A 26,437-nucleotide genomic window follows, 5' to 3' on the forward strand; every position below is an offset into this window, starting at 1 on the left:
TCCAATCCATGTCGAGAATTATATTTTTTTCCAGACCAGGGATCACTAAGCATTCATATTCGAAGGTTCTGTCTTCTGTACTAAAAGTTAAAAGTACCTGTACCAATTTGTATTGCTTACCGGTTGCTCCTCTTATCTTTACACCTACAATGGTCATTTCCACAAAATTCTTACTCTACTTGATCTTCTCCCTAAATTGTTGAGATATATCACAAATCGGGCTACCTGTAGCAGTCAAACAGTTACCTTCCCACTGATCTATCTTAGTTTTAATGTAAGGACACCCAAAATCTGAATCATCTCTGTTGCCATAAACTTCATGCTAAAGATCACTTTCAGTTTCATCCATACTGTCTTCACAGGGTTTTATCAACTTTACTGGTAATATAGCATTACTGTGGTTACTCGGGTTGTCAAGTAAAGATTGAACACAATGAATAGATTCCATGGCACAACTAACATCACTTGTTACAGAAGGAACACAAAACACATTACTGTCAAAATTACATTTCCTGCTTAGATCTTCTATGACTTTATTCCACCAATTTGGATACAAATTCTGACTAACAATAGTTAACTTATTCCAGAAAGCGCACTTATATATGTTAGCATTAATCTGGTCCCAAACAACCTCCAAAAAGTTTTCTCCTTTATTCTCTAGATTCACAGACAACTCACCTGTAGTTTTTTGATCATTACTCTGCATGACATTAATGAAAAACTGTTTTGACTGCTCTGGTATTCCATTACTCTCGCTTACAACATTACATACAATGCTTACCTTACCTCTGTTGTCAATTTTATTCACAAATAACTCTGAAACTCCATTATTCTTAAACTCTACAAATACCTCATACTAATCATCATCATATTCCTCCAAAATTACTTAATCAACAACATCACTAATGATACAAGTCTCATCTCCATCAAAGTCACTTACTTCACTTACATTCATTTGCAATAAGCCACCAGTTTGAGACTTACCAACCTCAGATAGTTCACATCAAAAATATCACATAGTCCAAATCCAATACAGTCATCACATGATTTACAAACATCAGTAACACTGTTTTCCAACCAAGAGAAGAAATTATTAGTATATAGTATATCAAAATTCTTACTACTTTCACATTTTGGGTTGTGATTAGCTTCTACATCACCATAATTGAACATAGCATCCCAAAACCTTTGATGAGAACATAACTGAGAAATCTGATATTCCTTCTGTCCAGTTTCAGATATGTGTAGCATATCATTAGCACTGTTATTATTGTCTAATTGCAAGTGTAACTTCGGGGTTGTAATCTTCCCCTCCCACACATCACCATTAAAGTCACAATCCCTGCACAAATCTTGAAAGCTTCAAGAGGAGTCAGATTACAAAAGAAGAAGTTTTTACTTATCTTCATTATCTCATTGTTGTTGTCGATGACTCAAAGTCTTGTCAAGGAGTACTTTCTTACAGGTGAAAATTTTGATTTCTTAGATTTGTGATGTCAAAATAACTGTTGAAGAGTTGCCTGTTGCTATGAATATCTTTTTATTTGATCCCATTCTTCTAAATCACACTGACTTAACAATGTCCTATATCCATAAAAACCAATGATTACATTGTTGTTGACAAGTTTAGCAAAATATGTGCATTTCGATCAGAGGCATGACCACCACTCCTTATATTCTACGGCACTCACATTTGTCCAAAGAGTTTACAAAATGAATGATGAATCATCACTAAAATATATCATTATTTCATAGATTAATCCAGAAATGAATTTAATAATTAGCATTAGATTGTGCAATTAGTAATATGACTTTTAAGTATGCCAGAAATTTCATAAATTCAATTATTCTTAAAAGAAGAGTAATTTTAACTGTTAGCATATATCAATTATAACAATTCAGTTTCTTTTTTATACATTTTAGCCAGAAATATAATACATTGTATACAAAATCATATGAATTCTTTTAGTGAAGCAGTTGAGATTATTTTAACCTATGCAATGATCAATAGAATACATGGTATCTCTATAGAAAAAAAAAAGGAATGTAATGTTAGAGGAGGATGATTCATTACAATGTCACTGCTCACAAAATATGGAAACAGGGTGTTTACAATATTTTGTGAGAGATTGGTTTTCCAAACGGTGTACAAAATGATGCCCAGTATAGCAAATAGATGTATAGAAGTGTCTGATACATAACACATTACAGAGAACAACATTATGCCACTAAACTATACAAATAATTACAGAAACAATGTACATTACTAGAATTTATAATCTTTAAGTTAAGATCTATACAGCCAACCTTCTAAATGTTCAAAAGAGAAGAGAAAAAATTTCAGAGCCTAAGCGTACAGTAAGTGAGATGACTCAAAAAACTCACAATAATGGGTACAGACCAGAAGAATATACTCGATCATGAGTAGGAATCAAGCAGCCATATAAACCATGGTATTCACGGATGTGTTGACTCATGAAAGGACAAAATAACAGAAAAAATATTAGAGCCTAAGCTTGCAATGTAGGGATCGATCCATGAATTCAAACCACAATCAGGTACAAACCAGCAAAAAAGTTTCGACACAACAAACTGTATGATGTTCATAATCATATCAATAAGTTCAATTATATGCAACAAGTAACTGTGAGAAGCATCCAGCTTCAATCAGTGGTCTACGTTCTCCTTGGAGACACACACACACACACACACACACACACACACACACACACAAAGTCGCGATAGGGGTACCTAAAACAAAGCTAAGCATGAGTCTTTCCACGACTCATGATCCAATCAGATACAATACTGCAATACTCAGGATAAATTTTTAGACATAGTCTTAATTGGCTTTGAATGAAAGCACAATCCAGTAGCTTGAGAACCAAAATCAAAGCATGAAAACAAACATGTATACATCTTGTTATATTGTCCGTACTAGTAAATGTTTTCCACACTAACATATGTACACAAAGACCTAGAAAATTCTTTTGCAATTGATAAGATAAAAAATACATACTGATTTCAAGTTACATAAGGATTGGAGAGTCAATTCCCCAATAAAAACAACATGCATTTATGCTGAATAACACTGTCTTTATCAATCTTGGTTAACAGTTCACAAATATCAGACACAACACACATTCCAGTGGACAGGTGCTTGAGTACGTTACCCAGCACCCACGATCGCTTGCAAAATTACTGGTCCAGCAGGGTACAGCCATACAGCAGTGTGAGGAGTAAATCTACCCACATCTGTCAGCTTCCTCCTTAGAGTCATCATAACGCACTAGAGCAGATAGGTAACGTTTTGTGTACTAAATATGTTGTTCAGTATCTCATTCACATCAAATGAGATATTTTCTCCATCTTCATTTTACAGAGTCATTATATGGGATTTATGTCAGTTGAGATTAAAAAGTGTTCACACAAGAAATATTAATAGTCAGAGTTAAATGCAAGAAAAGAATGGACTAATAAGTTAATACACAGAGATATTCTAGGATACTATTCCTAATTTTTGCAGTACAAATATGATTATTGTCCCATTTCAAAATTGCAATTAATGGCATATATGTATTAAATTCTACAGCACAAATCTACAAGGGTCACTCCAAAAGAAAGGCACACTATTTTTTTTTTTAATCCATCTTTTATTCTACATGTTTAAAAGTTTTACAGCGTGTAGATACATCCTTTAGGAACAATATTTTCATTTATCCACATAATTTCCATCCCTCTCAACTGCCTTACACCATCTTGGAACGAGCGCCTGTATATCCGCACGGTAAAATTCTGGACCAACCTGTTGGAGCCACTGTTTGGCAGTGGGCACAAGGGAGTCATCATCTTCAAACCTTGTTCCATCAAGAGAGTCTTTCAGTTTCCCAAAGAGATGATAGTCACATGGAGCCAGGTCAGGATTGTAAGGTGGGTGTTTCAGTGTTGTCCATCTGAGTTTTGTGATTGCTTCCATGGTTTTTGACTGACATGTGGCTGTGCATTGTTATGCAACAGCAAAACATCCTGCTTTTGCTGATGTGGTTGAACATGACTCAGTCAAGCTTGAAGTTTCTTCAGTGTCATCACATATGCATCAGAATTTATGGTGGTTCCACTTGGCATGATGTCCACAAGCAAGAGTCCTTTGGAATCGAAAAACACCATAGCCATAACTTTTCCAGCAGATGGTATGGTTATGAATTTGTTTTTCTTGGGTGAATTTGCATGATGCCAATCCATTGATTGCCTCTTCGTCTCTGGTGAAAAATGATGGAACCATGTTTCATCGCCTGTCAATTCTTCCAAGGAAATCATCTCCACTATTCTCGTACTGTTCCAAAAGTTTGCTGCATACCGTTTTTTTGTTTCTTTGTGAGTCACTGTCAACATCCAGGGAACCCACCTGGCACAAACCTTTTTTAATGCTAACACTTTCAGTATTCTGCAAACACTTCCTGCCCCTATCCCAATGTAGTGTGGCAATTCGTTCACTGTGATGCGGCTGTCAGCAGTCACCAATTCGTTAACTCTCTGCTCATTGTCTGGAGTGTGTGCAGTACGAGGCCTGCCACTGCGAGGAGAATCCTCAATATTGCCGTGCCCGCTTTCATCACGTAACCTGCTTGCCCACCGACTAACTGTACTGCGATTGACAGCAACATCTCCATATACCTTTTTCAACCTCTTGTGGATGTTTCCCACTGTCTTGTTTTCACAGCACAGGAATTCTATGACAGCACGTTGCTTCTGACGAATGACAAGTGCAGCAGCCATCTTGAAGACATGCTGTGACAGTGCCACTCACGGGAACAGGTTGAACTAAGTTTGAAAACAAGCAGGAAGGATGTATCTACACACTGTAAAACTTTCACACATGCAGAATGAAAACTGTATTTTTACAAAAATAATGTGCATTTCTTTTGGAGTGACCCTCGTATTACAGAACACAACTATATAGAGTATCATTGATATTGCTCAGTCAATAGATAGGACTAAACTTTAAAAATCACATCAACTCACATACTAAATGCCAGACAGCAAAATACAGTTGTACAGTCTTATGAATCTACAGATAGATTTAAACACAGTCAATGGCTAAGATAAAACTGCAAAAACTACATCATCTTACATATTACATTCATGGCAATGGAAAAAAGAACAAACAAACAAAAATTACATACTTATGGATTTCCTACTTCCAACTTAGAAAATCTACCTTTATCATCATGTTTCTGCTTTCTCCTATCCCTCTGTTGTTTCATCATCTCCCACAGTCAGTAGATAAAATAGAACTTTAAAACTGCATGATCTTATGGACTACATTCATGGGAAACAAAACACAATTATATAGTCTTTAAAATCTACAGACATAGTGAATATTTTCGTCTAGGCTAGGTGTCATTATGCATCCATGTTCAAATACCTTGTCCTCTATTCTAAATTTTAACAATACTTGGCATCTTACATACTTGCTTTGCTTACCAGTTTTTACATTACTGTCAAAACTGCATTTCCTACTTAGAACCTCTTTCACTTCTTTCCATGAATTTGGATACAAATTTTGAGTAACCACAGCTAACTTATTCCAGAATGCAAATTTATCTGTGTTACCATCAATATGCTCCCAAACAAATTTCAAAAAATTTTCACCATTATTCACTAAGCTAGATAACCCACCTCTACTGTTGGGATCATTACTTTGCATGACATTAATGAAAAAGTGCTTTGACTGAACTGGTATTCTATGACTTCCACTTACATAATCAAAAACATCACTTACCTTGCTTGTATTCACAAATAACTCTGAAACTTCATTACTCTTAAATTCCACAAAAGCCTGATACTCATCATCACCATCATCACATTCTTACAAAACTACTTCATCAATAACATCATTAACAACACAATTCTCATCACCGTCAAAGTCACACACCTCGCCAACATTCATTTGAAATAAGCTATCAGTCTCAGACTTACCAACTTCAGTCATTTCACAGCTCTCATTCACATCTACATAAAAAATACCACCTAATTCAGATCCAATACAGTCATCACTTGTTTTACATATATCAATAACACTATTTTCTGACCAAGAGAAGAAATCATTAGTACATACTACATCAAAATTCTCATTACTCTGACATTCTAGTTTGTAATTAGTATCTACATTAATATCATTAAAAATTGTCTTCCAAAAGTTTTGAACAAAACATAAATGAGAAATCTAATTTTCCTTCTGTTCAATTTCAGATACCTGTGCTACATTATTAATGCTGTTATTATTGTCTAAATGTATGTGTAAATTGGGGGTCCTGTGCTTGTTGTATTTTATCACCCCAAAATTCTGGACCTCCATTGAGGCAGACCACCATTTTCCAAATAGTTGCCTCTATGATTGTTTCTCCTATTATATTGTCCTTGGGTATCCCCATTATTCCTGTTCTGCTGAGGTTCAAATTTTTCTCTCTGTTACCATGCTGAACCTGATTAAAGTTACCACCATCTCTGTTTCTGTAGTTGTTACCAATTTCATCTCTATCATTAGATCATTATGGTACATGTTTCTTTCTACTACCCTATCCAGCCAGTCTACATATCATAAATATTGTTCTAGACAATTGTTAGGTCTGTGTACTAAATCCCACTGCAACCTTTCTGGTAATCTCCATTTGAGTGCCTCAATCAAATTCATTTCATCAAATGGTCTGTTAAGGTCTTCTAATTTCTTAAGTTGATTCTTACAAAACTCTCTCAGTGTACCTACTGTTCATATTCCTATAATTTGGACTATTCAGAAATTCACTTTTAATTCTCCCTTGTTCAGCATCTGATCAAAATTTATTTAAAAACCTTTTCTCTGAACATTTGTATCTTTCCCACTGACTTAAATTTAGATGAACCCGCAACAGAGCTTCACCTTCACTGCATCTTTTAACAAATTTAATTTTTTGGTCATCTCTCATGCCTGACACAAAACTATCTCTACAGCAGTGTAGAAAATCCACTGGATGTAAGTTGCCTGAGGGGAAACTTTTGATTGGAATGTTGGACCACACAGTACCGTTGTTCGAATGAAGATTTTTGTGAATACAATTTTTCTGAACTACTAAAATTATTTGATCTGAAACATTTACATTTGTTAGCATACTGTTTTCAACATTTAAAATTTTTGATCGAAACTACTAAAGTTTTGTTCCATTCTTTCTGCTATGGCTTTCTGCTTAACTCTAATGTCATCAACATTCGTCACTTGTTGTTCAGATTAGGCCATGAACTCATTTTCCAAATCAATAAATTTATTTTCTACTACATGAACTTTGTTCATTCACGCTTTTTAATACCTCTGACAACCCATTTTTTAGTTCCAAAACCTGGTTACTAAGTTCGTCTATTTGGTATTGTACCCTGTCCATTTTATGTTTGTTTTCAGGCTGTTCTGTTTTTATTTCTGTTAACTGATCATTGACTGCACTAAATTTGGTATTGTTATCTGTTTTTATTTCTGTTAACTGATCATTAACGGCACTAAATTTGCTTTGTCTTTAAATATGTCTGCCTGTGTCTGTATGTGTGGATGGATATGTGTGTGTGTGCGAGTGTATACCTGTCCCTTTTTCCCCCTAAGGTAAGTCTTTCCGCTCCCGGGATTGGAATGACTCCTTACCCTCTCCCTTAAAACCCACATCCTTTCATCTTTCCCTCTCCTTCCCTCTTTCCTGATGAGGCAACCGTTGGTTGCGAAAGCTAGAATTTTGTGTGTATGTCTGTGTTTGTTTGTGTGTCTATCGACCTGCCAGCGCTTTCGTTCGGTAAGTCACCTCATCTTTGTTTTTATATATGACTTAACAATGTCCTATATCCAAAAAAAAAAACAATAATTACATTGTTGTTGACAAGGTTAGCAAAATACGTGCATTTCGATCAGAGACATGACCACCACTCCTTACATTCTGCAGTACTCACATTAGTCCAAAGAGTTTACAAAATGAAAGATGAATCATCGCTAAAATATATCATTATTTCATAGATTAATCCAGAAATGAATTTAATAATTAGCATTAGATTGTGCAATTAATAATATGAATTTTAAGTATGCCAGAAATTTCATAATTTCAGTTATTCTTAAAAGAAGAGTAATTTTAACTGTCAGTGCATATCAATTGTAACACATTAATTTCTTTTTTACGCATTTTAGCCTGAAATATAGTACATCTTAAAAAAATCATATGAATTCTTTTAGTGAAACAGCTGAGATAATTTTAACATATGCAACAATCGATAGAATACATGGTATCGGTTGTGTCTATAAAAAAATGGTAATGTTACAGGGGGATGATTCATTACAGGTTCTTATGCTTGTTGTGTTTCCTCGCCCCAGAACTGTGGACCTTCATTGAAGTGAACAGCTATTTCCCGACTAGTTACTTCTATGATTGTTTCCTCTATTAAGATGCCCATGGTTATCCCCATTATTCCTATCCTCATGATGCTCAAAATTTCTCTGTCTATTGACAGTTTGATCATGACAGACGTCACCATGACTTCTGTTTCTGTAATTACTCTGATTTTGGTTTCTGTCATTCCAAATACTATGGTACATACTTCTTTCTGTGGCCCCGTCTAGCCTGTCAACATATTGTAAAAATCCTTTGAGACAATTGTCAGGTTCATGTACTAAATCTCACTGCAACCTTTCTGGTAATCTCCTTTTAAGTGCATCAGTCAAGGTCATTTCATCAATTAGTTTGTCAAGATGTGTAAGTTGGTTCTAACAAAACTCTTTCAAAGTACCATCCCAGTTCCTATAATTAGGATCATTCAAAAATGCACTTTTGATTCTCCCCTGTTCAGCTTCCAGCTAAAATTTATTTAAAAAACTTTTCTTGAAGCTTTGATATGTTCCTCACTGACTTAAAGTTAAATTTACCCATGATAGAGCTTCGTCTTCAAGATGTCTTTTAACACATTTAATTTTTTGATTGTCATTCATGTCTGATGCAAAACTGCCTCTACGGTGGTGCAGAAAATCCACAGAATGTAAATTGTCTGTTGGAGAACGTTTGATAGGAGTGTTGGACCATGCAATACCATTGTTTGCACACACATTTTTGTGAATGCAAGTGTCCTAAACTGCTGAATTTTTTTAATCTAAAACAGTTACATTAGTTTGCATATTGTATTCAACATTTAAAATTTTTTGGTTTAATCTGGCGATATTTTGTTCCATTTTTTCTGCTATGTCCTTCTGTTCAACTCTGATGATGTCATCACCAGTCTTTGATTGTCCTGCTAACTTAACTACTAGCTCATTTTCCAAAACAATAAATTTATTTTCTAAAACATCAACTTTTTCATTCACACTTTTTAACCCCTCTGACTACCCATTTCTTAACTCTTAAACTTGAGTACTGAGTCAACCTATCTGATCTTGAACTTTGTCTATTTTACTATTTGTTTCAGTTCTTATTTCAGTTAACTGGTCAATTACTGCACTAAATTTGCTATTGTTATCTGTCTTCATTTGCTCTAGTTTTGCCAAAATTAACTACAAAATCTCAGTCTTTACTGTTTCTTTACTGACAATGATTTCACGTGGCTCAGACATGTCCTGGCTGTATCTTACAGCTTTCACTTCTAGCTCACTCCTACCCTCATCCCTATTCATTTTGTTAACAAGCACATAAGTCCTTAAACAAATTAACTTCACAAATAGTTTGTACTTGTCTTTCCTTTCTGATGCCCCTGGTTGTAGTTTTAAAGTCTTCTTTCATTTGATCCGGTCTGTCATTGTTGGTAGTACATAATCACTGTTGATATGATTTGCTTTGTTGGGCAGCACTTGGTCTTCTTTCTTTGTGTCATTGGAAATTCATAAATTGTAAATGCAATAAGGCACTTTCCTTTCTGCAACAGAAAAAACTTCATTATTACACAATTGATCCTGGGCGAAGCCACCACTTGTAACCCACCCCTCCCCCCTTTGTTGTTGCTACTGTCATTGATGGTAAAGTCATTTCAGAAATTTTGAGAGGAGTAATATTTACAATAAATTTTTTACTTATCTTTTCTCTCATAATTGGCTCCAGTTATTCATGTCTAGGGGTCTGAATCTAGCAGCTGAAATTTTTACTGTTTAGGTTCTCAAGTTCCAATTGAAGTAAATAAATTTGAAGAATGCCTGTGCAAATTTTTTTTTAATGTTTATTTGCGCCACGTTGTACTATATCACACTTCTTTTGAATTTTCATATTAGCAAATCCATAATTACATTGTTCTTCCAAAATACAAAAACATGTCCGATCACATCAAAAGCATGCCCACTACTACCTCCTCACTCAGCTGTAATAACAGTTTTCCAAAGGGTCCACAAACTTCCCTGACAACTGAACTTCTATTAATTTATAAATGAATCTAGAAATTGAACTTCTATTAATTTATAAATGAATCTAGAAATTTTAAGTACAGATTGTACACATTGATTGTAACAAAGAAAATAAAGTGATTCAGTTTCTTAATTTTTAGCTTGAAATACAACACATTATGTTTATAATTTTATGAAATTCCTCAGATAAACTGTTGAGATAATACTGACCTGTCCAAAATTCGAAAATTACTTCTGGCATTGACTACTTGTGATGAGTAAAAGCAATCGTAGAGAAGGTTGGCCCTTTATAGTCTCCAGAATTTATTTGAAATTCTCCTAATTTCTGTCACCATGTCTGATGAGTCATTCTAACTATGTACACTCTTTTTGTTATGAATCTATGATCACTTGCTATCAGAAAGTGGTTTAGGACCATTAAATACTGTACATTACCTGAATTATAATTTGTCTCACTGCTATTGTGTGGGCTCTTTTTATTTTGGTAGCATTTCTAGCACAGAGCCAGCTGTGAAGCCAATTTTGAATGATTATACCAGGTGATTCAAAAAGCAAGAACAGATCACAATTGTTTAACACAGGCACACTATAAAAGATAGAAACACATTGCACATGTCACTTGACAAAGAAAGGATCAAAATTTGTCACATCTGCGCTGTTATTCATTTGTAACAACATGGTGACTATACTACAAGAGAAATCATTCTGTCTGTTGGAATTTGCGTACAGTCAATTCATTGTTCAAGTGCAGCGTGCAATCCACTCCCGATTCAGCAAGAAACCATCTCTGCGCAAGCGGATTTATGACTGGCATACAGGATTCTTAGAAGTTGATTGCATATGTAAAGGGAAGAGCACTCATCAGCCATGCACGCATGATGAAAATGTTGAGCGTATCCAAGATGTGTTCACACATAGCTCTTGAAAGTCCACAAGATAGGTAGACCAAGAACTTCATGATCCTCAAACAACAGTGTGGCATGTTCTGAAATGAGGCCTGTGCATGAAGCCTTACAAATTGCAGTTACTGCACCAGTTGTGTCCCAGTGACTGTAACTGATAGTATGAATTTTGCTGTGTTCATTGCCTTTGACCTCCCAGGTCACCAGACTTCACACCATACAATTTTTTTCTGTGGGGTGGGGGGGGGGGGGGGTGCACAAAACACAGAGTCTTTGTACCACCTATAGCAGCTACTCTTTAAAAGCTGAGAAATTAAATTGTTGAAGATATCAGTTCAATAAACAGGAACCTATTGATTTGTATGTGGAATGATATTTCTCAAGCATTGCATGGTGCTTATGTTGACTGTATGATGTAGTGCCTGTGCAAAACATAAAACTTTGAGCCTTACTCTATCCAGTGAAATGCGCATTGTGTTTCTATCTTTCATAGTTTGCCTCTAATAATAAACCATTGAAATCTGTTATTGCTTTTTGAATCACCCTGTATAGTTCACCAATCAAACTGGACACTCTTGGGTTGCAGCCCAAACATACATCAAATCATGAAACCAGCCATGCTGGCTGTACATCACCACTCAGTGTTTTTCTTGAACAACAATTCAGTTCCTTAACTGACATCTCACAAACTTGCATGTATCATTCAGGTCTCCAGACCCATGATATACTAGCCTACAAAACATTTAGCAAGACATATGAACAGTACTAACAAGGGAACCTCCCCATCGCACACCCCTCGGATTTAGTTATAAGTTGGCACAGTGGGTAGGCCTTGAAAAACTGAACACAGATCAATTGAGAAAACAGGAAGAAGTTGTGTGGAACTGTGAAAAAAGAAACAAAATATACAAACTGAGTGGTTCATGGGAATATAGGCAATATTAAGGACATTGGGAACGCAGGAGCGCCGTGGTCTCGTGGAAACGTGAGCAGCTGCGGAACGAAAGGTCCTTGGCTCAAATCTTCCATCGATTGAAAAGTTTAATTTTTTATTTTCAGTTTATGTGACAAACTATTATGTTTTCATTACTTTTTTGGGAGTGATTATCACATCCACAAGAAAACCTAAATCGGGCAAGGTGGAAGAATCTTTTTACCCATTCGCCAAGTGTACAAGTTAGGTGGGTCGACAACATATTCCTGTCATGTGACGCACATACAGTCACCAGTGTCATATAGAATATATCAGATGTGTTTTCCTGCGGAGGAATCGGTTGACCTATGACCTTGCGATCAAATGTTTTCGGTTCTGATTGGAGAGGCACGTCCTTTTGTCTACTAATCGCATGGTTTTGCGATGCGGTTGCAAAACACAGACACTAAACTTATTACAGTGAACAGAGATGTCAATGAATGAACAGACAGATAATAACTATGCAAAAATAAAGAAAGTAAAATTTTCACTCGAGGGAAGACTTGAACCAAGGACCTCTCTTTCTGCAGCTGCTCACGCTACCACGGGATCATGGCGCTCCTGAGCTCACGTTCTCCTTGATGTTGCCTATGTGGCCCATGGACTACTCAGTTTGTATATTTTGCTCATTTTTTCACAGTTCCACACAACTTCTTCCTGTTTTCTCAATTGATCTGTGTTCAGTTTATCAAGGCCTATCACTGTGCCAAGTTATAACTAAATCTGAGGGGGGTGCGATGGGGAGGTTCCCTTGTAAGAAACTAAACCTGGCCGACCTATGTTGCCAGCAGTCTTGGCTAGGTTGGATTGCTTCTAAATCTCAGACCTTGAGATCAAAACAGTAAATTCATATGCCAATCACATGTCAGCATACCCCTCATGTCTACAGTCAGTACTGTTACCTAAAAGTCCTGATGTGACAAGTATGATGCTTTTAGTTCAGAGTGTAACAGACTTTGTCTTGCCATGCTATTTGCATCGGGGATTGGTTAGCAGTTCACCCAAACTTGTCTCCATAAAATGATCCAGGAAGCTTATTATTCTATGGATACCAAAGCAGTGTGGTGTAAAAGTCTGGATTGGACAGTGGGATCTACTCTGTCAGATTCCCATGTTCCTGATTAAGATTCTATTAAGAGCTCTCCCACTAGTTTTTATCAGAGTAATATTTTGCAACTAGATTTGATACTCATCATCATCATCATCAGCCAAAGAAGATGTAATACGAAAATAAAATCCTTTCTTATTTCTGTTTTGAAACATTTTATTTATGTATTGCAGTGGTTTGATGTAATAAAAAAAATTTAATATGTGTTAGTAAATCTTCTGATATATCCTGTATCATATTTAGAAACAATTGTTTGCAGTGTTGAGACTGCCACAGCAACAATGGAGCTGAGCACCCAGTCACCACACCGCATCGTACACGGAATGAACGGTTCACCTAAAATGACTGTCCCTTTTTATGCACCACCACTGCATTGCAAGAAGACAAGTGCAGAAATTATTAATGAAGCACGTGCAGCTGTACTGAAGAATACTGGAGATGTTCTGAACAGTGCTGGTGGCTCAGGAGTGAGTTCTGTGAGACCAATTGACACCAAAAGGCCATTTACACCACGGGAGAGGCAACGAACTCTGTATGGTTCCTCTCCATTGAACAGTGCTCAGAGACCACCCAGTTCATTCAGGTGATGATAAAAGTATATTGATATTCTAGTGTGAATTTTGTATTACCAAAAAAATTAAAAATTAATACAATTTTTAATGTAAAGTAATGTGAGTGTGCTATACATTTTTACAGTTTAGGTTATCTACAATTCCAAGAATTGGAACCTGGAAGTAAGATCCCACCAAATGCTCGACGTCTGAATCCCATATCACTCAGTGCAGTAGCAACACCTGCAAATGAGATAGAAGATGCAGTACAGCCTCATAAAGTACCTTCTGGGGAAGGACTGAAGCGCATCAAATTACCTTCAATTAACATAAGCCGAAGGAAGCAGTTTAGGAATACTATATCACTTGACAATTGTGAGTTTACATAGTTTATTTTTGTTTCCTTATACACTGATATAGTAAAGTTAATGTATGTGTTTGTAGTTTTCGTTTAGTACCCACCTCTTAAAGCATTTGCATATGTAGAAAGTGACATGACTGTAGAGTGTTATAATTTACTTACGTTGTCAATGAGATATAAAATAATCACAGAAGACCAGCTACAAATTATTTACTCAGTACTTCAAATATGAATTAACTGGCTATTGGTTATTAATGTGTTTGATTTTGACATCTGATTCATAATAACAATAAGAAGAAATAGAGGATGAGTAGGAGGGTGGGAACAGGAAATTCAGACCATCACTCAAGCAAGAAGAGATACCTTAATGCTAACTATTAATAATGTCATTATATGAAAGATGCATGGATTACATGCAGAACTAATGAAATATTTCAATGCATTGGCAAATATCAAGCAGGACTCAAATCTCTAAATGCAGTACAAGCCTTAGAACTAAGTGTACAAACTGCACAGTCAAAAATACATCACTTGGTGCAAGGGGGCAAACACAAAAGCTCACTTGGACCAAATAAACAAGGTAAAGCAAGATTTTAAAATACGGTGTTCATAGAAATGTTAACTGATTTAGAAAAGTGTAGTACAAAGCACAAGAACAAAGATAACACTAATGTTTTCTTCCTGACACATGGCATCTCTTTTCTGCTACTATCTTCCCTATTTGGGGAGAAAATTTATTTACAGTACTTACTTTAAAACTGAGCCAAGATGAATGTCTGGAATTTTAAATTTGACATGAGATTTATTTTCTTTCATAACTAAAAATGGCTGCTCACATCAATAAGTACTGCCAAACATGGAAATTATTTCATACACAAATTTTTGAGTATTTTCAGTATTGGAAGTCAGCTTCACTAAATTTTGTCTTCAAATCTGAACCTCACTGGATCTCAGTTACCTCCATTGGCATTTGATTAGTTGCTGGTATTGAGTCTATATTTATTGCATAAATTGAAGAGAACAAAGATAAATTGTTTTCCAAGATTTTAAAATTTGCAAATCTTCATTCAAATTCATTGCTGATGCTCAAGATTCCTTCTACATATGTTTTTTATGATGTCATACCACCTGAACTAGATTTGTTCATGTTGAAAGTTGGAAAATGTATTGAATCTTCATTTTGCAACTGCTTTTCCAATGAAACGAGTTTATATTTGTTAACTCGATCACAAATGTTTGTGATGATCTGATCATTTCCTTGGAGTTTCTGATTGAAATCCTGTAAGAGTTTTGGTAACTCACACATGAAGGATAATCTTGTAACTATATTTTGCTTCATTAATTAATATTGGACAACTCTTTACTGACCAGCTACAGTCCCATAATTGTTTGAATGGTGCTGTTGGCACCAGTGCAAAACAGCATGAGATCAGTCATGAAGATTTCCAATTTGTACTGATACATGTCAATCAGACGTATGGAACCAAAGCAACAAAGTCATGAAAAAAGACTGTACTGACAAGGAAAATAGTGCGCTCTTCTGTTTTTCAGAGCTAGCACTGTTGGTCCATGGGCCCAATTGCTGCACATTCTGGTGGGAGGAGTCTGCAAAACACACGAGTGGAATCTCCTTTTGTACTCCCTAGGTCTGTCATGTGTCAGTTTCCTACTGACATATTCACTTCTAGCCAGATTTTGAGCTCCTGTCGACATTTGCTAGAAATTTTTTTCCTGTTTTGATCCACACTACCTCCTCCCAGAATATGGAAAGCAAAGGTATGCGTTTTAGAGCCCATGTTTACTAGATATTTTTGCTTTGAATGATTGTTCCCAACATACCCATGAATAATGACCATTCCTAGTGGGGCATCCTGTATATATTTCATATAAAATATATAATTCTTCACCATGTCACAGTTAAATACAATATTGGACTTGGATATGATTCACCATTCATGCCAACAAAGAGATTTACAGTTTAATTTGGTCAAAAGTCATCTACTGCAATTAAAGTTACATTCCTTGAATATGAATAGTGGTCATATATTGGTTTCACAAGTTCTTTCTGTTGGTATATTGAGTGATATTTTGCCATAACATGAGATTGTAGACTGCAGTTAGAATTAGTTATTTGAAATCATCAGTATCAGTAAATTCTTATCATTTTCAAACAGTACCTGAGGAGTTAGAAGTAGAAGATTCCTCTGAAGCAGAGTCAATACCTGAGCGGAAAGTACGTAGCAGCCCTGTACAACGTGTAAGACCACCACAGGACCAACAGTCATCTGACTCCCCCGCTGTTGCATCACCATTGTCAAGTAAACGAACTCTGCCAGATGACACTGTGAAAGTTCAAGCTACTGTGGATACTTGGCATGATGTTGGTAGCAAGAAACCAAAACGTTCTGATGACGAGATTACTGACAAGGTAAGAATTGTAATTTCAGTCACTAAAGTACATTACTGAACCCTTACATTGAAGCCATTGCTTAAGTTACAACAGAAATAGAAAGAACATAACGTAACAAAACACTATTTTAAAAAGTTACATACTATAATATAATGGAGAAGAAACTGTGTTAACAAAAGTAATGAGATTTGAACAGACTGACAACAGCATAAAAATATTAGCACTGGACCTGTGTTCCACAGTGTGTAAGGGATGGCTTTTTGGGAGACAAGAAAAGTAGCCTCAATTAACAATCTCAGGTTTCTTCTTCCAGAATTAGAAAGAAAGTAAGAGAGAGACAAGGCATCCATGCTTGATGAGAGAAGCAATACAATAGTTACTGATACAGATGAAGGGGAACCATCAAACAAACAAGAATGGAACAAAACCATCTGACTCCATTTTATGGTGTTCTCTGTTAATAAAGGTTATATTCGATCTGTCCTACCATATGTCAATTATTGCACACTTCTTTGTTTCTTTTTCCAGCTCCTGTGAGATTGTGAAGCGTTGCTCATGTTTAAGGTCCCACGAGTCATTCATTGTTCATGTTTCATAGACATCATTATGAATGAGAACCTCCAGGAATGTGGGACAAGTCAAGGTATACATTGATGAAAAGGAAGGCACAGATTGAAACTAATTTTGTGTGTACTTTATTAACAATAAACTATCACTACAGTGCTATTTGTGCCAAGATGGGCTACATTTAACATTGTACAGTCATCATTAAAACCTCCATAAAAAACTACCAGTTCCTGATTTACATTATATGAATGCTGTTTATTTTGTGCTAATAGTTAAATATTCACACGATGACAATGCTGTTACTAAAGAACGACAATTATCTGGCATTATAGTGTCAGAGACTTGTTTGCAGTGAGAATTTCTACGTACAAATCTTTGAGCTAACCTTTGAAAAGAGTGGCAGACTTTGTATGTACAAAGTGATGAACTATTGAAGGTCATTTGGGTTCAATGAAGGTCATATAGGAAAATCTGTTCTTCGTTCTAGTAGGGATTAACAAGGAATAGAGGATGGATACAGCAAAATACATTGTTAGATAAAAATTTGAAGGGGCATAAGGGGTCACCTATCATCACCAATAACTGTGATCTTAAAGGTAATTATTGAAGGTCATTTGAAGGTTGAGTTATGTTTCATGGAAATCCCTATTTGTGACTCAGATTTGGAAGGAGCGAAGATAGATTTGAATTTTAAGCTTTAACTAACATGTTTATTGGCAAAAATAAATGCTTCACAACACATAAATGGTATTTTGACATTTGAAGACAAAAAACATAGATCATTGATCTACAAGTTATTGAGCGAATCATCTTGTCTCTCATTCCTTAGTAAGCTTCATCCAGTTTGTATCTAAGATTGTATTTCACTGTGTGCTTTCTTTATTCCGAGTTAATCCCTACTAGATCTAAAAATACATTAGCTGATTTGACCTTCATTTAATCTCATCATGACTGTGAATAATGTAGCATTTTATATGTAAAATTTGCCACTTTTTCAAATATTAAATCAAGTATTAGGATTCTGATTTTTGAAAAAATCACTTTAACCTCCAAATCAACTTGAAAATCATGTTCAGTGTCATAACTGTTAATAGCAATGTGTGTTCCTCTTTGCCACCTACAACTTTTATCCTATACATTTTTCTGTATCTCATCTCTATCTTAAGTTACATTCATTACTGATTAAAATTGTTCACCCTGTATATATGAAGACAATGTTATGGAAAGGATAGATAGCTATTCACCATATAGTGGAGATACTAAGTCACAGATAGGCACAACAAAAGGACTGTCGAACAAGTAATCTTTCAGCCACTAAGACCTTCTTCAAATTAGACAAAACACACACACACAAATGCAACACACACACACACACATGACCATTGTCTCTGGCTGCTAAGGCCAGACTGCGAGCAGCTGCACATGATGGGAGAAGCAACCTAGGTGGTGGTGGGAAGGAGGAGGGGGAGGGGTACCAGGGGAGGGCTGGGGGATGGTAAAATGCTGCTTGTGGGAGCATACATCGTTGAGGTGGAGAGAGGCTACGGCAACCACTTGCAGTCGGGAGGTTAGATGGAGGGCAGGGGCTGTGGTAAAGGAGAGAAGTAAAAGAGCTGTGGGTGTGTTGGTGGAATAGACGGATGTTTCCTGGCTGTGTAATGCTGGACTGGGAACATGGAGGGGATAGGTGGGTGAAGGGTAATGACTCATGAAGGTTGAGTCCAGGAGGGTTACAGAAATGGAGGATATATTGCAGGGAGAGTTCCCACCTGCACAATTTTGAAAAATTGGTGTTGGTGGGAAGAATTCAGGTTGTACAGGCTGTGAAGCAGTCATTAAAATGAAAAACATTCTGTTGGGCAGCTTGCTCAACAACTGAGTGGTCCAGCTGTTTCTTGGTCATAATTTGTGGTTGGTCATTTATGCGGACAGACAACTTGTTGGTTGTCATGCCGATGTAGAATGCACCGCAGTGGTTGCAGTTTAACCTGTAGATCAGTTGACCGGTTTCACAGGTATTCCTGCCTTTGATGGGATAGGTGATACTTGTGACCGGACTGGAGTAGGTGGTGGTGTGGAGGCTGCATGGGACAGGTCTTGTGTCTAGCCATGAGCCAGGAGGTTGTGTAGGAATTGCTGAGGATATTGTGTAGCTTCAATGGACAGTAGAATACCACTGTGGGAGGGTTGTGAAGGATAGTGTGTAGGACATAACTCATTTAAGAGCATGACAAGAGGTGGTTGAAACACTGGTGGAGAATGTGATTCACTTGTTCCAGTCCTGGTGGTCCTGAGTCAGGAGGGGAATGCTCCTCTGTGGCAGGATGGTGGGACTTCGGGAGGAGGAGTGGAAGGGGGGGGGGTGACTAGGGCGATAAGGCACAGGAGATCTGTTCCTGTACAAGTTTGGGAGTGTAATTATGTTCTGTGAAGGCCTGAGTGAGATCCTTGGTATATTTCGAGAGAGGCTGCTTGTCACGGGCATATGGCTGTATGGAAGGGGCTTCTTGGTATGGAATAGGTGGCAGCTGTGGAAGTGGAGGTATTGCTGGTGGTTGGCAGGTTTGATATAGGCTGAGGTCCTGGTGTAGCTATCTTCGAGGTGACGGTCAACATTGAGGGGGGGGGGGCTTGTTGTGTTGAGGAGGATCAGGTGAAGCAAATGGAGAAGACGATGTTGAGGTTCTGGAGGAACATGGATAGGTTGTCCTCACCCCTGATCACAAAGATGTCATCAGTGAATCTGAATTGGTTAGGGGTTTGATATTCTGGGTCGTCTGAAAGGATTCCTCTAGATGGCCTACGAATAGATTGACATAGAATGGCGCCATGTGGTTGCCCATAGCCATAACATTTATTTGTTTGTAGGTGATGCCTTCAAAGGAGAAGTAATAGTGGGTGAGCATATAGTTGAAGCAGGTTGTAGATTTGGAATCTTGCAGGCATTGGGAAAGGTAGTGTTCAGTAGCAGAAAGGCCGTGGTCATAGGGAATGTTAGTGTAGAGGAACGTGTCATCAATAGTGACATGCAGGACACCATGTGGTAAAGGGAAAGGAACTGTAGAAAGTCAGTGAAGGAAATGGTTGGTATCTTTTATGTAGGGGGGTAGGTTGCAGGTAGTGGGCTAAAAGTGTGAATCTATGAAAGCAGAGACTCTCTCAGTGGGGGCACAGTAAGCAGCCACAACGGGGCATCCTGGGTGGTTGGCTTTATGGACTTTAGGAAGCATGTAGAACGTAGGAGTGCAGGGAATGGAGGGATGATGAGAGAGATAGACTCCAGAGGGAGGTTCTGGGATAGGACTAAGTATTTGAGATACTGAAGTGGGGTCTTTGTGGCTGGGTTTGTAGTTGGCTGAATCTGACAACTGCGGAGTCTTTCTGCAAGGTAATCCTTGTGGTTCAAAACAACAGTAGTGGAGCCTTTATCACCACCAGCAATACCTCTACTTTAACAGCTGCCACTGATGCTTTCACAGACCATAATTACAATCCCAGTCTTGTAAAGAAACAGATTTCTGGTGCATTATCTCTCCAGTCACCCCCCACAAAGTCTCACTGTCCTGGCCACAAAGGAACATTCCCCTCCTGACTCATACCAACCAGGACTGGAGCAACTCAATCACATTCTCCACCAGGGTTTCAACCAGCTCTCGTTGTTCCTTGAAATGATGAATGTCCTGCCCACTAACCTTCCCAGTCCTCCCACAGTGGTATTCTCCCATCCACTGAACCTACACAATATACTCATCCATCCCTACACAACTCCTGCACAGGCTGCGGTGGCTGAGCAGTTCTAGGCCCTTCAGTCCGGAATCACACGACTGCTACAGTCGCAGGTTCGAATCCTGCCTTGGGCATGGATGTGTGTGATGTCCTTAAGTTAGTTAGGTTTAAGTAGTTCTAAGTTCTAGGGGACTGATGACCTCCGATGTTAAGTCCCATAGTTCTCAGAGCCATTTGAACCATTTGAACAACTCCTGCTCCCATCTCCTTGTCCCATGGCTAATATCCTTGTAGTAGACCTAGACGCAAGATCTGTCCCATACAGCCTCCCACCACCACGTACTCCAGTTTGCTCACAAACATTACCTATCTCATCAAAGGCCATTACCTGTGAAACCAGTCAAGTAATCTACTGTTTCCAAGAAACAGCTGACCAGCTGCTCAACACAATGTTCTTCATTTTAATGACTGCTTCACAGCCTGTGCCATATGAATCCTTCCTAGCAACATCAGCTCTTCTGAACTGCGCAGGTGGGAACTCTTCCTGCAATATATTCCCCATTCTTGTAACACTCCTGGTCTCAGTCTTCATTAGTCATTTCGTTCGCCCATCTACTTCCTCCCTGTTCCCACTCCAGCATTACACAGTCCTCTATTCCACTAACACAACCACAGCCATCTTACTTCTCTGCTTTCCCCCCCTGCCCTCCACCTAGCCTCCTGATTGCACCTAGCTGCCCTACCCTCTCTCCACTTTGACCCTGCATGCTCCCAAAAGCAACGCTTTACCATCCCCCAGCCCTATCCCGCTATCGCTCCCTCTCCTCCTTCCCCCCAACACCCAGATTGCTTCTCCCATCAGGGGCAGCTGCCCACAGTGTGGCCTTGTCATCCATAAACAGTGGTCATGCATTTGTGAGTTGCATTTACATGAGTGTGTGTGCATGTGTATGTGACCTAATTTGGAAGAAGGGCTTTGTGGCCTAAAGCTTGCTTGTTTGATAGTCTTTTCATTGTGTATGTCTGCCACTCAACATTCCACTACATGGTGAGTAGCAATCTGTTCTCTCCAACATTGTAATGCACACACACACACACACACACACACACACACACACACACACACACACACACACACAATTTTGCTCCATGTTTAGACAATGGGACAAAATGTATGTGAAAATTATGTATGTGTACATGCATGTATTATGATGCTGAAAATAATAGTTAAAGTTTACAACTGCGCACTATACGGAATAGCCATATTACTAGGAATAGATATTAATTTTATTGTTTTCTAGAATAGTAAGCTGTAGAATGCCATTAATTACAGATGACAATTTTCAACATTCAGGCTGGAGATCAAGTTGTGCAGTTGGTTCAGTAAGTTGTCATAAGTGAAAATTCACACCAACATACAGATCAGGGATTATATGTTTTACCTGAATTTGAACAAATATTACAAAAAACATTTCACTGACAGGAAAGAGAAAATCAAATAATATTTTGCAGAGGAGACCAAATAAGGCTCGAGATACCAATACAAATGAAAAGCTCCTAGCCACTCTCTGACTTCATTAACATTCTCTTTTATTTTTAATCTTCTTTGTTCATAATTACATGCACTTTTTCTATCATAATGACAGCTCCAACTTGTGTAAATAATCCAAATGCCATATATCTACATCTGTCTTTTGTGAATCACAATAAAATGCATCAGAGGGGGGTTCTCTTTGAATGTAAACTTTTACACCACAGATGTTTTGATTATTAAAATTTTCTGCCTTTTTTAAGTCATTTTTGTATGGACTTTCTATGTAAATGTAGTGTTTCCATCTCTCCAGACGGCATTTTCACAAGGGGATCATGACTTTGATTCACTGCCCACAGTAGCTTGCTGCTGATGTAGCTGGAGGACATATTAGTCAGCTTTGTTATGGCATTGCCATTTATCATGGTTTGGCTAAATGAGGTATTGGAACAACTAGATCAAATTTTCTCCTGCCCAAATTGCAGAGTCACTTAAAGCAATTTGTTTTATGTAGAGATTAATGGGGTAATGCAGAAAGTTCCTTAAGCCTAGTGGTGGCAAATTTTGTTTAGAAAAATTTGAATAACAGACACTGAGAACTGCTGTTAGAAAGCTGAATACCTGTTTTTGTTACGTGGATGATAGATTTTTACTGTGGACACATAAAATGGAGCAATGTTTTTTTTTCACAAATACTTGAATTACACTGAACTGAAACAATTCACCATGGGGGAGGAGTTAAAAGGGAGAGTATATTTTTGGCTTTGTTAGTTTTCAAGAAAAGAGTAGGTAGCTAGGACATCAGTGTGAATCAAAAAGCAGCATAACTGACTGTTACTCACTTTGATATTCAAATCACAGTCTGTGATTGCCCTTTGTTAATCATGTGGCTGACTATATAGGATAGAACTTTGAAAAACAATCATCACTGTGGTACACAAAACCTAAAGTAAGATATACATATGTCTAAAGTCAACCTAGATATCTGCTAGCCATTAGAAAAAAAGAAATTTACAGAATACATGTAGTTTTGTATGCAGTTGCATGTTGGTACTCCTAAGGGAATGGTGAAGAAGTAAAGAAACATGTATTAAGGCAATTCTTGAAGAAAAGAAACAGGCAGAGAAACTGCAGACATGAGTCTACAAGATTCAGTTTTATAAGATCCAGGTTCTAGCAGCCATGAGTAGATAACTTATAGACTGTACAGAGAGACAGTTGATATTACTAAACACAACAATAATTTGAACTGGAAAGAGGAAGATGGTTAAGCTCCATAACATCTCTCTTACATTGTGAAGAAAAAGTGCAGCAACCTCAGACCATGGGATGTTAGAGGTAGTGTTGGGAAAAAAATTTAGCCTTTTGCTCTAAAATTTCAATAATATGCAATGGTACACACTGTCACAGATGTAGCTCACAATGAAATTTCAGTTCAGTCAGCAATGAGGACATGTGTGCAGAAATCAAATTCATGATCCTCTGAAAATATATTATCTGCAGACAAAGACAAAACAATGGATTTACATAGATAATACATTTGGTCACTATTAAGTAGCACAGAAAATTTTAATAATTATGACATGGGATACTTTTTATTGTACCCTATATTTAATTAATCATAACAAGGCATGGAGCTCGTAATATCTTCAGACTGTGAAAGTTTTTTCGTGACAAGGTTTGTAACAATTTTCTTATTATTTACCTAATCTATATCAAACATTTTATCAAACAAAGAAATCATTGGGTTTAGGCTTTCCTGCTGAGGTTGTTGCACAAAAAAATCACCAAATGAATTTCTGCAGAAACTTCGAGAAATTTTTCTAGGTGACTCTCCCATAATAACCAGTTTCTATGTGTGTGAGTCAATAGTATTGTCTCTACAGTGTTACAGGAGAACTTTATATGCCAAAATTATTACGTAAATTAGTGTAATTTTCAACAACTGGGATGGTGTTGAAATTATTCTGCTAAATTCACTTAATACAGGCTAAGTTTGATAGGGACAGTTGCACAATGTTCCATCAGTTTTTGTGAAGTATTGGTTATGTGGAAGTCATTGTTCATTCCATTTATTTATTTTGTTTTTTCAGGAAATCCAGACACCTGTCACTAAACATCTTAGGGGGAAGGAAGAGTTGAAAGAAACAGAATTTGGAGATTCAAAAAAAGAAACAGCTGTGTCTGATGTGAATAAAAATAAAACAGTAAATACCATTAGTGGCAGTGATACAAATAACAGTAGTGGTATTCCTGTTCCTACATCTCCTATCAAAACAGACTCAATTAGTGTTGCGAAATGTGAAGTGGAAGAAAAAGTTGTGACTTCAGGAATTCCTGTTACAAAGCCAGCAACCTGGAAACCACCCAACTACAAATCTGCTAGACCATTCAGTGTACATTCAGGCAAAAAGTCTAAGGCAATTGAAGATCCTATCCTTGATCCAATCTACAAGGCCCTTAAGGAGAATCTGCCTCCTGAACGTAATGCTGTCAGTGCTGCAGTGGAAACTCTCATCCTTCTTGCCAAGCAAGGTGAGTTGTTTACAATACATTTTTATGTCATGATGTACCCAGACATTACCTGCAGTATCCAAATATTTCTTTAAGTTTCCCTGGCTGAAGTTCTTCAGTATAATGTATGTTAACATCTCAAGAAAACAAGCATCATCATCAAAAGGATTTTTTGCCTCTCTAATTTTCTGTTCACATTTTCAGCTTTTGCTGTGATTGAAATAGATCTTATTGGCTTGTTATGATGTCCTTGTTCATATAAGTATGTTTTACTATTTCATTACCAATATCTAATCATAAGGAAAAGTTCAACTTCTGTCAGCATTTGCAGTTAATATCAAAACAAGATTAGCAGAAGAGATCTAAAAAAGGATTATAACAATAAAATAATGTTTATTCAGAAATGTATTGCACTAGAAGGGGCTATAACTGACCATAATTAGTGCCCTACCTGACTTTCTATTCATTTTATACCTTGATCACTGTGTACTGTATGTAAACTTACTGAGGTGGTGGACAGTTATGTATTTTATAGAACAAAGAAAAGTTATATATTGCCACAAAGATGCAGCTCCTCATTAATTCATTGATTGTATTTGGATATACCACCATGAAGGACACTAGGCATGTTGGTGAATACCTTATGCAGTGCTATCCCTCCTCCCCTCCCCTCTCCATCACCACTGTAAATCAATCTTCTGACTAGTTTGATCTAGTTTCCCAGATTATTTTCTGTGATTTGTCAAAGGCATCCGATTGTGTAAACCACAACATCCTTTTAAATAAATTAGAATTCTATGGTGTCACTGCCAGTGCTGCAAAATGATTCAAGTCATACCTTGCTAACAGGAAACAAAGGGTGTCAGTGCAAGGGACTAGTGAATTAAGTCATCAGTCATCGTCAGAATGGGAAGAAATTACATGTGGTGTCCCACAAGGATCCGTCTTAGGGCCATTGCTTTTTCTTGTGTACGAGGGTTATTCCAAAAGTAAGGTCCGGTTATAAAAAAAAAATCAAAACTAAAATGTTTTTTCAAAACAATTGTTTTATTTACATTCCTTACATCTTTATCTATTTTTCTACATAACTTCCATACTTATTTAAACATTTGTCACATCGTTCAACAAGCTTTTGCATGCCCATGTTATAGAAATCGGCCGTCTGTGACGATAACCAGTCCTTAACTACTTCTTTCACTTCATCATCTGTGTCGAAGCGCTTGCCGCCGAGAAACTCCTTTAAGTAACGGAACAGGTGGAAATCACTTGGTGCCAGGTCCGGACTGTAAGGAGGATGGTCCATCTGTTCCCATCCAAATTTCTTGATCAGAGCTTGCGTTTCATTTGCAGTGTGGGGTCTGGCATTGTCATGCAACAACAAGATTCCAGACGACAAAAGACCACGTCGCT

General features: G+C 37.3%; 1 protein-coding gene across 2 annotated transcripts in view; it reads left to right on the forward strand.

Moving 5' to 3' along the window:
- Positions 1–26,437, forward strand: part of LOC126419185 (armadillo repeat-containing protein 2) — a 175,352-nt gene that overhangs the window by 7,825 nt on the left and 141,090 nt on the right. For both annotated transcript variants that reach the window (XM_050086317.1, XM_050086318.1), the window contains exons 2-5: positions 13,627–13,950; positions 14,064–14,293; positions 16,454–16,707; positions 24,607–25,048. In XM_050086317.1, the coding sequence (XP_049942274.1) occupies positions 13,649–13,950; positions 14,064–14,293; positions 16,454–16,707; positions 24,607–25,048 (1,228 nt within the window). In that variant the 5' untranslated portion in view covers positions 13,627–13,648. The remainder of the gene's footprint in view (positions 1–13,626; positions 13,951–14,063; positions 14,294–16,453; positions 16,708–24,606; positions 25,049–26,437) is intronic.

Source organism: Schistocerca serialis, chromosome 9 (genome assembly GCF_023864345.2).
Source record: "Schistocerca serialis cubense isolate TAMUIC-IGC-003099 chromosome 9, iqSchSeri2.2, whole genome shotgun sequence".
In the NCBI taxonomy this organism is placed as follows: Eukaryota; Metazoa; Arthropoda; class Insecta; order Orthoptera; family Acrididae; genus Schistocerca; species Schistocerca serialis.